The sequence below is a fragment of the Agelaius phoeniceus genome, chromosome 5 (genome assembly GCF_051311805.1).
Source record: "Agelaius phoeniceus isolate bAgePho1 chromosome 5, bAgePho1.hap1, whole genome shotgun sequence".
In the NCBI taxonomy this organism is placed as follows: domain Eukaryota; kingdom Metazoa; phylum Chordata; class Aves; order Passeriformes; family Icteridae; genus Agelaius; species Agelaius phoeniceus.
In genome coordinates, this window is record NC_135269.1 from 38,019,115 (window position 1) to 38,031,300 (window position 12,186).

The 12,186-nt window shown below is 41.5% G+C and overlaps 1 protein-coding gene and 1 long non-coding RNA gene across 5 annotated transcripts in view; one reads left to right on the forward strand and one right to left on the reverse strand.

Annotated features, from left to right (window-relative positions):
* Window positions 1–246: 246 nt before the first annotated feature.
* Window positions 247–3,400, reverse strand: LOC143694052 (uncharacterized). The gene is made up of 3 exons (XR_013182227.1): window positions 3,331–3,400; window positions 1,188–1,321; window positions 247–345 (listed from the first exon to the last, which is right to left on the reverse strand). It is a non-coding gene; the product is annotated as an uncharacterized LOC143694052 (long non-coding RNA).
* Window positions 3,401–6,555: 3,155 nt separating this feature from the next.
* Window positions 6,556–12,186, forward strand: part of ZFC3H1 (zinc finger C3H1-type containing) — a 41,682-nt gene continuing 36,051 nt past the window's right edge. For all 4 annotated transcript variants that reach the window (XM_054630773.2, XM_054630774.2, XM_054630775.2 and 1 more), the window contains exons 1-2: window positions 6,556–7,227; window positions 11,537–11,956. In XM_054630773.2, the coding sequence (XP_054486748.2) occupies window positions 6,639–7,227; window positions 11,537–11,956 (1,009 nt within the window). In that variant the 5' untranslated portion in view covers window positions 6,556–6,638. The remainder of the gene's footprint in view (window positions 7,228–11,536; window positions 11,957–12,186) is intronic.

Here is a 12,186-nt window from a genome sequence, read left to right on the forward strand (position 1 = left end):
TCAGATGAAGGGTCAAAACCAAAGATGCAGCACATTTAGACACATTTTAGACACATTTAGACACGGGTTTCCTTTGTAAATTTGCAGGTGGATTTTATGCAGATGTCCAAACAATGTAACAACAAATACACTTGTTTAATCATAAGCTTTTTCTCAGGATGGGTAGAGGTCTGTCCATGTAGAAATGCTGATGCTACTACTGTCACTAAGAAACTTTTCAGACAATGCATCATTTTGGAATACTCACTGTACCACATAGTGACCAGGAGACTCATTTCACAGGACCTGCTGTCCAGAGGATCTGTCAAGCCCTAGGAACCCAAGGGCATTTACACTTTGAAGTGGCTGAAAGGAAGAAATCTGTTTAAGAATTATAGTGGCCAAACTTTGTGAATAAACCAGCCTAAAAGGGACAAATGCTTTCCCTTTGGCCCTAATATACATCAAGATCCCTATGAATAAAAATATACACTGTGTCTGTGGGAAATTGCAACAGGTAAGCCCATAAGGTTACTGCATAGCTCACCTAATCCACCACATAGATCCAAGCTACTCTTGCCACTATTAGAGCTACAGGTGAGCTCTAATAGTGGCAAGACTATTCATTTACAGGTTGAAAAAAAAAATCCTTCCAGAACTTGCCTCTGAATGTACCACCATTGTGGACCCCAGACCTGAGTCTACACAAAAGTGACACACACATAGGACTCAATATCAACAGCATCAGATCCATAAACATGCTCTGCCCCCACACAGTTGAAAATTTTTGTATCTTTGCATAAACTATTAAAATACCTTTCTTCAGTTGGCCTACCATTATGCTAAAGACTTAAATATTTCAAAATGCTGGGTGTGTTTCAATATCCCTCTTCACTCTAGTGAAGGTGTCATCATGCTTCCCATAGCATGTGATTTGTCAGTAAAACAACCAATCTGGAAAACCCTGAAGGCAGAAATTCCTTGTCCAAGGCCACAGATGGGAACTGATCCAAGTTCATCCAATAGAGATATGCACGAAGCTCCAACTTCAACCCATCACCTGGGATTGGTTGCACCTGGGAACACTTGTTATTTGAAGGCAAATGCAACATGCTACATGGGACAGAGTAATTCTCAAAACTGCAGGACATGATAGGGTATTTCTTCTATATGTTTCTACAGTGTTTCTAACAAAAAGAAAATTGTACATTCCATACATAGATGACAACGCTACATTACAATTTCAGGAAAAAAAATCTCAGGAAATTATTGTGAAGTTTATTTCTTCACTTCTTTCTCCTTCCATCATTCTCTGTGGAACCAAATCCATTGCAGTATTTACCTGTCAAATAGAAAAGTTACAATTGCTTATATGGAGCGGTGAGGCCGGTAGAATGAGAACGCCCAGGCTGGGAACTGTCCAGCCCACCTCCAGCCAGTGGGGCACTTCCCTAACCCGAAGTCAGGTCGTGTGCCTAAGGCGATGTTGTGCCTTGTGGACGTTGGCCGCAGAGATGCTCCAATGCCGCAGGAGAGAAGGAAGAGGCGACTTTCTGGTTCTTTGGGGTAGGAGGGTTTATTGGGTGAGGGGAGGAAGAGCAAAGGAGAAGAGACCGAGAGAGCCCCAAGGTGGGGAAAACCTCGGATTATAAAGGGACTAGGAGGGGTAAAGGTTGGCAAATCAGAAGAGGGGAACAAAGGATACATTTAGGATTGACATAACAGGGAAACCAATTGAACACAGTTGCGGGAGGGGCCCTGGCCCCGTAACCAATCACTCGACACCCTGACCAGAAGATTCTGGAAAAAGAGGCAGGGGTGCCGAGTGACAGGCAGGCAGCCAGGGGTGGAGAACGAGACAATACATTTTGTAACTATGGTAACTGGGGAGGGGTTTGAGGATTGACAGAAACTGGAAAACTGGGCAAGACCCTCAACTCGAACAACGGGGGGGGGGGGGGGGGAACCGAACAAACATAAAACAAACCACAACACTTATATTATTTTGAATCATGCTAATTTGAGCTTTTAGTTTCAGACTTTATGTTTTGAGGAATATCAGAAGTATTTAAAAATCACTGAGGAAAATACCAAAATAGTGGAAAGTGCTGCATGTAATCTACTATGTATGTACTTGCAGATCTATCCAAGCATAAAAAATTACCACAGACACTTGATCTGTTAAATATCTCTAACTTGGCTGTAGCATCTGCATTCTATAAACAACACTATAAATAACTATGATCAACCCTGTCTGTACAGAATTTGAAGAATTAAGGAACAACAAACGTGCCATCAAAGGGCAAAAAAAAAAGCATTACACACTCATCACAGTCTTTGGGGTTAATCATGGGCTAGGTGTCCAATACAAGTACAAACTCAACAGAAAAAGCCTATTGTCTTCTTTGCCCTAAAGAGGACATGAGTTCTGTGGTTCAGTTTCAGACCTTGCTTCCTTTCTTCTCTTCAACATGTTGCCCACTTCTAGGAGCCCTTGCTCAAAAGCTTGTGTAGGTCTCAAGTAGCAATGCAGGATCCTCAGTTGAAAACCTCTGAGGATACAGGAAAGGATGCTGAGGTGTCTGAGAGGAAATTTCCATTCTTTTAGCAACATCTAGCAGGAGGGAGTTAACTGCTACTTGAGTGTGTTCATCTGAAGTTATCTGCAGTGATAATTTTATGTTCCTAAAAATAAAATCTCTTGCAAAAGAAAAAAGCTTCTTGTGTGCAAGACTTCTGTCTTTTGGGAAGAACTCTTGAACTCTTAGAATCAGCTCTTCCATCAGACAACTAATACCTGAGGTGAAAAGCTAAAATTGCATTTTGACATTTTCCAGATTTTAAAAACATCTTTTTTAGTAACTGATAGGTATTGAATAATTGCAGTCATAAAAAGGAGATTTTTCTCATCACCAAGTGCACGTCTGAGACCATAACAATGTGACTGATTTGTAATTTACCATTAATTCACCATAAATAACAAAATAAAAATTACAGACTATTTTTTTATTTTAAAAGCTTTTATAAATATCTTCTGTAAAATATAAATATCTCATACTTTTACCTCATCCAAGGGAAGATTCCTTTAGGTATTTAACATAATTTGCTCAGATATATCTCTTGATAAAATATTAATTAATTTTAAGCATGTCATGAGGCGAGTATTTAATTCTATCATTATGCAGCTCTGCCTACTATTTGAATGTGATTCTTTGTTCTTTTTTCAATCTTACAGTCTCCTCTAATTTTTATTTCTTTTTACTTTCATATATATTTTGAAGGTATTTTGTTCAAGACATTTTGAAGGCAATGTGTTCAGACTGTGTTCAGTAAGAAATTACCTACACTTACTGCTTATTTTGAAGTTGGATGTTCCTAATTGGATAGAAACTTTCTTCTTTGGAAGATTTCACCCAACTCTGTGTTAAAAAAAAACAAAAACAAAAATAAAAATAATCCAGAAGAAATGAGTTAAGAAACAGAACAACAAAATTATGTCAAATTGCACAACAGTGTCAAATTGTGGATTAACTGGACATTGTGTCAGCTGGCACAGGCAGAACACAGGAAAAAAACCAAAACTGTGGAAGAAATGCAAAGAATATATTTATCTTTGTTACCTTACCAACTAGGGGATCTACCCTGAACCTATGATAGTAATCACACTTGCAAAGCAAGAAGAGCAAAAATAATTTTAGCCTAAGCCAAATATTATAGTACCAAAAACCACTGAATGTCTTATATGTCTGAAATCTGACCAAGTTCTTGTAACTCAGACTGTAAAAACAAAATCCACTTTACTTTTTATCTGTAAAAACAAAATCCACTTTACTTTTTATCAGTGAATTTAATTTATATGGTAAACATGTAACTAATTTCCTGCCTCAAACTTTGAAACAAGTTAAATTCTGTGCTCCTGTACTAAAATGTACTATCTTCTATATTTTAAATTATTTTATTTGTCCTTTACTGAAAATATATTCACTATTTAAAGCATTTTTTTTTCTCCAGCAGCAATATAATCTGTTTTACAGGCATGAAGTCAAATGCAGCTAAAATAAAATTTCTTTCTTTTTTCTCTGAAGTTCACACATTTCAATGAAACCTTACAAAAAATTCTTTATCTCGTACTCATGTCATAAGCAAGGAAGTTTCTTCATGTTTTGAATGGCAGCTCCCTTGCAGTTTTCAAATGTTTATGACCTTTGTTCAAATGTGTAGGTAGCAAAACCATCAGAAAAACACATTCTTTTTACACATGCCTTTTTATTCCCTTTACAGAAAAGAATTTAATGCTATCAATTTCTCTAATAACTGTGGTGAATCTGCTTGTTTCTGAAAATTTAAAATTACTCATATGATAACCCTAGATGATAGCAAAAAGCTAGGAATATCAGATGACTGAAATGAAGAAAGGGACATATGATACTACAGGATATACAAAACCACTGGGAGACTCTCAGGGTATTCTTTTACAGATGGTTAAGTACAGATGGTTAAGTTTTCTCTTAGACAGAAATTTATAATACAGATCACATGGCATTTTTAAATAAATTCAGCACACTTGTTGGATGAACAGTAAGCAAACATACAATAAAAATCAGTAGAGTGGGAATACCCACTCTACTGATTTTTATCCAATTGCTCTGATGTCAGGGTAATTTCCCATAAAAGAGCTGACATTTTGCCAATATTTTACAGTTCTAGAAATGTTTTCTTTTCCTGTCTAAAAGATACTGATAGTAATTTCCTACTGGTGCGTGAAAACACTTAAAAATAAAGGTAACTGTTCAAATGCAACTGGAATCAGACATATGCAAAGCTCTGGGATGCCTAAGTAAGGACGTGTGCTGGGAGGGAAATTTCTGCAGCTGACATGTAGTGATACTGAAACTGCTTTGTAACTACAGTGGATTAGATATCAGACATGGACATAGGCACCTAGCAATGTTTAAAAACCTCCTTGACCTCCAGCTGCTACATGACAAAGTTTTCAGTATGTCCTATGTAATATTTGCATGTTTTTAGTCCTGTGGGATATGTAAAATAATGCAAGCCTGATTCCTAGAGACACCAACAATTTGAGTAGAAGTACTGACAAAACAGCATACTAATGTAGAATGATGTATATGTGGGCTGGGGAGGGGGAGTGAAACAGCAAGCCTTTAACTTGCTTCCCTGTAAACATCTTCAAAGAATGCATATTGTTTTAAACAGAAAAAAAATTTGAGAAATTTAGGATATGATATACATCTTCCATTACTCTATCCTGTTTTGTATGAAGTCACTGCAATGGTATCTATTTTGACTCATATAGTTTGTCCTGTTAAATCAAAAAAAGAGGGTGAAAAGTGTTTTGAACAAAGAAAAGTAAGCTTGTTTGGCACAACATTTTGGACTTTACAAAGCATATGCGTTATCCACTCTATTCTTGCTGGATTTAAACAAAGTCTAGACAGGAAGGCAAGGGGAAATAAACAGCAACATGATACTGAGTTTTATTTTGGTGCTTGTGATTTCATGGCACGTTACTCACTAAAAAATACCCTACAAAACATCTTAATAATTCACTCTCAGGAAAAGCATGAAGACGCAGCCATCTTTCTCCAAGTTTGAAAACCATGGCAAATCTGCAAAGACATTTAGCACACATAATTCAAAAGAATCTCTCAGGTTTCCCAGTTAAAGTCAGGGTTTGTGAGTTTTACAGGACACACCAATCTGACTTAGAAAAGCTTATTTAAAATGAGTTTTTTTCTGCACAAGCAAGTCATTACTGCTCTCTAGTCAGCAGTCTTGGTAGGATGTTGCATCCCTCAACAACCAACCAGGTAGTAATACAATGCTACTTAGAGATATGAAAATAAAACAAATGATTGAAGTTGCTTATGAAGTTTTACATTCTCTGATGCTCACTTGTCACTTTGATCACTGAAGGCATTAGGACATTACACTTCTAGGCAATTACAGCTCTGGAAGGCTTTGCAGAAACCTCCTTCTTAAAAATTTTAACATTAGTTTAGCTACTAGGAGGGTTCTGGGGGTTAATGCCTGAACACCCGCTGCTTTCCCTTCTCTAGCAGCCTGTGCACTGTTGGGGAGAGCAGCAGGGCACAGGCCGCACCAACAGAGAAATCGCATCCAACACCCCCAGTCAGCACCCAGGAGGCCCAAGCCCCCACAGCCTGGACGGCGCTAAAGGGAGCTGCCACTGATGGTCCCTCGCCGGAGGGGAGGGGAGGGAAGGGGAGGGGAGGGCAGGGCAGGGCAGGGCAGGGCAGGGCGCGGCGCCGCCATACAACCGCTCCACTCCCACACAGCGCCGTTCCCTTCCATAAGATGGCGGCCCCCTCCTCGTCCCCCCGCTCCTCTACCAACATGGAGGGCCGCGCGCTCATTGGCGCTCGCCGCCCGCCGCCGCCGCGCGATTGGCTGAGGCGCCGGCTTCCCCCGGCCGTGCTTTGCACAGGCTCGCCCCGAGAGGGGAACTACATTACCCAGGATACCCCGCAACAGGGGCGTCGCCCGGAGCTGTTTCTTCACTTACGCATCTCGGCTCTGTCCCCTCCCAGGCGGGAGGGACGGGGCGTGGTCTCGCGAGAGTCCGCGCGGGCCAGCCGAGGGGGCGTCGGGCGCGCTGCGACCGTTGTCGTGGGCCCATGGCGGCCGCGGAGGCGGCGGCCGCGCCCGACCCCAGCGGGCTCTCCCCGAAGGAGGAAGGGGAGCTGGAGGATGGCGAGATCAGCGACGATGACAACAACGGCTTCGGGCCCTATGGCGGCGGCTCCGAGCATGCCGGCGGCCTCGGTAGCGGCGGTAGTAGCAGCAGCAGTAGCAGGCCGTACTCGAGGCGCCGGCCGCCCCCCGGGCTCCACGGGAGCGGCTCCATGTCCTCCCCCGGGCGGCCCTTCCCGCGCTCGCGGCACCAGCCTCCGCCCGACACGGGACACGTGCACGGCCACGGCGGGTACCGGCCTAAGGACTCGTTCCGCTCCCACCCGCCGGCGCCGCGGATGCCGCCGGGGTCGCACTCCGACACGGGCCCCCGGCTTTCCTTCTGGGAGCGCAGCCACAACGCCCTGGATCGGTTCCGCTTCCGAGGCCGTCCCTACCGGGGCGGTGGGCGCTGGGGCCGGAGCCGAGGCTGCAGCGATCGGCCGGGCAACCCTCCCGCGAGGCCGCCCGGAGGGGGAGGCGGTGCCGGGTTCGGTAGCAGCCAGGGCTGGAGGGAGCCCTCGCCTCGGAAATGTATCCTTGAGACGTGAGCGGGGTGGGGGGCCCGTGCTGCTGCGGTGGGCCTGGGTGTGGCCGTGCCGCGCTACGAAGCCGAAAGCCGTGGGAAGGGACGCGTTTCCCTCCGCGCTGGCAGTGGGATTCCCGCAGCGGTAACGGAGAGGGAAGCTCCAGAGCTAATCCTGGGGGTTGGCCGGGGCAGCCGGCCCTGCTTAAGGAGAGGCTGCTGGGAAGTCGGATTACAGCCGTGGCCTGGCTGGCGGCTTGGCCGATCCGTCGGGTGTAGGGAAAAAGGAAAAGCATAGCCTGAAAGGAAGCTTTTGTCGGTTGGATTCCGCTTTTCTAGCCCCAAGTGCGAATATTGTGAAGTGGGGTCAGTCTTTGGTGCGGCAATTTTAATATGTATAATTAGTCTCACAATTGTAAAGATAGAACCCTAAGCTTGTTAATTTACTGTATTGGGCAATGAAGGATCTACTGTTTTTTTCATTTTCACTTTCATCCCTTCAGAGGCTATTACACATAGGTTTAGCTTTAGTCAGTTTTAGCTAAGCTGGAGTGGATCTGCACACACAAATTGTAGTCTGTATGGGCATTCAGATGAAAGCCATACCCACCATTTCTTGTAGGATGTTCTCCACTGATTGCCCTTAAGAGTTTAGGTGATTCATTGCGAGAATTCTGTTATTTTGTGCATTTCGGAGCAGGAATTACAAAAGTGGTGGGAAAAGCTTACCTAATTTTTCTTATCTGCTAGAGGAAGTAAAGTAAAGAACTGATGCTGAGTGTAGCTTGGGGCACCTTGGTTACTTGACGTGGCTGCATTGTTGCCTAACTGAAAATTTAGATGAGTGTAAAAAACGGTGAGCAAGAGAGAAGGTGGTTAAATCCTATTCTCCAGAATTTTACAGTGTTCTATTGTCCTTCATGTCAATAGTCAAAGGATGTGTTTTTGCTAGAACCAACTGCATGGGTTGATTTCTTGGGTCTCTTGAATCTTGTTTTAGATACAGGATTATTATTTATGTCATTAATATTTATTTGTTTAAATGTAGATGGAATGTATAAATTAGCAATAGAGATGATTTTATTTAGTCTCAAATTATGGCATTATTGAAGGCTTCGTTGGAGCCCTTCATTGAAGGGTTTCATCTTGAGAGGCAAGTGAAGATGTGATTTGCCCAAGGTTTCACAGTGAGGCAATTCTAATACTGAAAATAGTTTTCAAGTCTCTTTGCAGTGTTGTTCTGAGTACCTGAAGGTTGTTACTTTCTGTATAAGGAGTTTAGCAGGACAAATGTGGAGATTGTCCAAAACAGAACTTGGAATGTTTCTTAATGAGACTGATGCAGTCGCCTTCTCTCTTTTAATTAAAAGAGATTCAGAAACGAATAATTCCATTTTCAAACCAAAAGTAGAAAATGAGGATGAAGTATTCTTATTCTTGGCACTTAAGGTTTACCCATCTGTTGAAACGTTGTAGATGCAGGATGTTCTGTTACTCTTGCTCTTTAATAAGTGACCACTCAGTTGTTTATGGATCCTATAGTTAAGGAAGGTCCATGATTTTCCCTCAATATGAGTTACTTTCTGTTTTTTTAAACTTCCTTGCCACCTAATACAGTCAACTTTAGAGAATTAATAAATACTAAGGTACCTCCATGTTGGTAACGTTAGTGGAGTACCACTGTAGTTCATTGGCATGTGACTTCAGAGGAGACTTTTCATATCAACTGGTACAAGGAGGCTTGTGGCCTGGAATGGTATCTGAAGTTCCCCCTGGAAAATAAAATGTTTTAAGTGTCTTGAGTCCTGATTTTGACTTCTTAGTAGCTGGTACAGTGCTGTGTTTTGGGTGTAATGTGAAAATAATGTTGATAATACACTGAGAAGTGTGTTAGGCTGAGAAGTGCCTACACTAAGTCATGGACTTCCAGTGTCCTATGCTGTGCCGGTGAGGAGGTGCACGAGAAGCTGGTAGTGTGCAAAACTGAGACCCAAACCTGGCCAGAGTGGTGTTGCATACCACAGAATGTCATGCCTAGTGTATAAACTCTGGGGAGCTAGCTGAGAGCCACTGATTGCTGCCTGGGGCTGGGCTGGGCATTCTCAGTGGGTAGTGAGCAATTGTATTGTGTATCACCCTCCTTCCTTGGGCATTATTCTACTCTTTTTGTTCTCTCCATTTTCATTATTATTACTATTTTACTTGATTTGTGTTATTAAACTGTTCTTTTTTCAGTCCATGTTCCCTCAACCCACATTTCCCTTTTCCAAGTTCTTTCCCCATTCCACCATTGAAGGGAGGGAGGAGTGAGAGTGCGGGGTAATAAGTTGCTGAGCGGGGGTAAACCATGACAGTCTGGTAAGACAGGGATTGTTTACTTGATTTATCCTTGGAACTTGTGCTTTGCACCATGTTTTGTAGGAATATATATCTAAGTGGAATAAGGGACATTCTTTAAGATGGAGCACTTAAAGAATTCCTGTTACTCTTATTGGATGTTAGCTTTTATTAGGCTTTTCTCTTTCAATTCTTGGCAACTTTAATGTTAAGCTGTTATATAGTAATTCTCCAGGAATTCTTGCGTAGAGAATTGTGGAATTTGAGTCTGAAATACAGAACCGTTATGGAACTTCCTGTTTCCATTAAATTCTGAACTCTTCGCAGTGTACATTTTTCTTCATTTCTAACTCCCAGTTTCTTCTTTTTGGTTCTTGGATGAAGTTTCTCTTGAGTTGGTTGAAGCACAGTTGTTTCAATACGTACATGCTTGTCTACCTTACACAGCACTTAATGGAGTCTTGCATTCTATGTGTAGAAGCACTAAAAAAAATTTTCTACATATGTGAACCACAGAATTTCTGGTGGGAGCTTCTAGCAATTGTATTATCCTGAGCACCAAAAAACATCTCAAAACTGTCTTGTTATCCATCTCCAGATGACTTGGGAAGCTATTTAAGTATTCCAATAGCAAATAGCAGTTAGACTTATTAGCTTCAAAATTCCTTGTGACTTAGAAAGTTATGAACATAGCTGGCTCTTTGGAAGTAGATATGTGTTGGAAGGGAATTTAGCAGATATTCTTACTGCATAATTTGGTGTTATACTGCATACAGCTTTTAGCATTTTAAACATATTTATAGACTGTTTTGATTGCTTTTTGGATTTTATATAGTTTATCTTTGCTGGTTTCTGCTTTTTGTGCTGACACTTGAGAAAGCGCTGTAAAGCAAAACATTTCCTGGTATTATGGAAGTAGCTGTTGCAGGATACTTACAGAGATTCTTCATGCTAATGTTAGAACTTAACACAGTGAAACATCCAAGTAGTCAATGCTTGTTGTGAGCAGAAGACAAAGTTTTCCTTTGGATTCAGTATGTCTGCATTCAGAGGACACCTATTTTAGCCTCTGGTTTTACTCTGTTTATTGTTTTAAGAGATGATGATGTTCAAAAAGCGTTTTGTGTAACTGGGTGTGTGAGTCAGCTGTTATCACAGTGGGGTTGATACTGTGAGTCAAATGAGTAAAACCTGACTTGGTATCCTGAAAAATTTCCCCTTGAGCATGATTATTTTACATGATCATTTTCGAGGCTCAGGTTAAGGAGGAGTTGATAGTGACAAAATAGTGACAACTTTTGTTCTGGGTGGAGGTGCCTAAGAATATTTCCACTGCTTGCCTTGAACATTCATAGGTAAACTTTTCTGAGTAATTAGTAATTCTCAGTTGTCTTCAGCATTTCTGAATATTTTGGTTTCAAGTCTTTGTTACTTTTTTTTATTCCCTTCAGTTGTTCATTGTTTCTTCTGTGCCTTACTTGATTTGCTGAACTGTATTTACTGCAGTGTGTAATTGTGCTATGGCCAGACTTAGTATTGGCTAGATGTGGCATTTATGGAAGTCTAAAATGAGTAAGAAAGAATTTAACCTGTCTTTTTCAGAAATGTCAGATGGCAAGTCAGTACTATGAATTCTGGAAGTTTGACTTTCCATGATAGGGAACCATCTCAGCATTATAGCTGTTTCCAGGAGGGTGGTATGAGTAAGAGATGAGACTTCTCAGCAATTCATGAGCTTCTTGTCATAAGTAGGATATTTGAAATTGTTGGTTTGAGAAAATGTTTGTCAGTATGTAATAATGGCTACAGCTTTTGCATGCTGCTTGTATTTATTCAGGATATTTTTCAAACTAGCCTTAAGGTAAAATATATGAGAATGGTCATAAGTTACATTTGTCTTACTGGGTCTTCAGTGGTAATATTGATACTGTTTTAAGATTATACAAGTTCTTGTCTTGAATTTCTTGACCCGTATTTCAGCTAAAACTTTTGGAAGGTCCCCATCTAGAAAGCAGAACCACTCTTCTAAAAATGAAAGCTCTGTGGAAGAAAGTTTTGAGGATCTGCTCTTGAAGTATAAGCAGATACAATTAGAACTTGAACACATTAATAAAGATGAAAGACTGGCTTTGAGCAGCAGGGAAGAAAATGAAAAACAAGATGGTGAAAAAACAGTGGACACTGAGGACCAAAAAACTGTAGAAAATGACAGTATTAAAACGGACTCTGTAAAAGAAGGACCTCCTGAGGAGAAAAATCCGGTTATGGGCTTTCAGGCATTTGAACTGAAACCTCTCAGACAAAAACTGCCTACTCCAGCTGAGAGGAGCAGATTGAAAAAAGGCAAAGAAGGAATGAAGCAGTCCTTGCAAAAATCTGAAGCAACCGAATCTGGCCAAGGTAAAGAAATACTTGTCAAGTTATTTTAGCTTGTGAACTTCTGTTTGCTTGCTATTGATGCCTTGTGAGGCTACCTAGAACAGAGGCTAGACAGTATTAAAGGAATAAAGTAGATATTTATTAAAAAGGCCTTCAAAGGATACACTTTAGGCAGTACAAGAGCCCGGCTGTGGCTCCACCTAAGATGGACGCTTGGTCCCGAGTGTTAACAGTTTTATTTTTGGTCCATT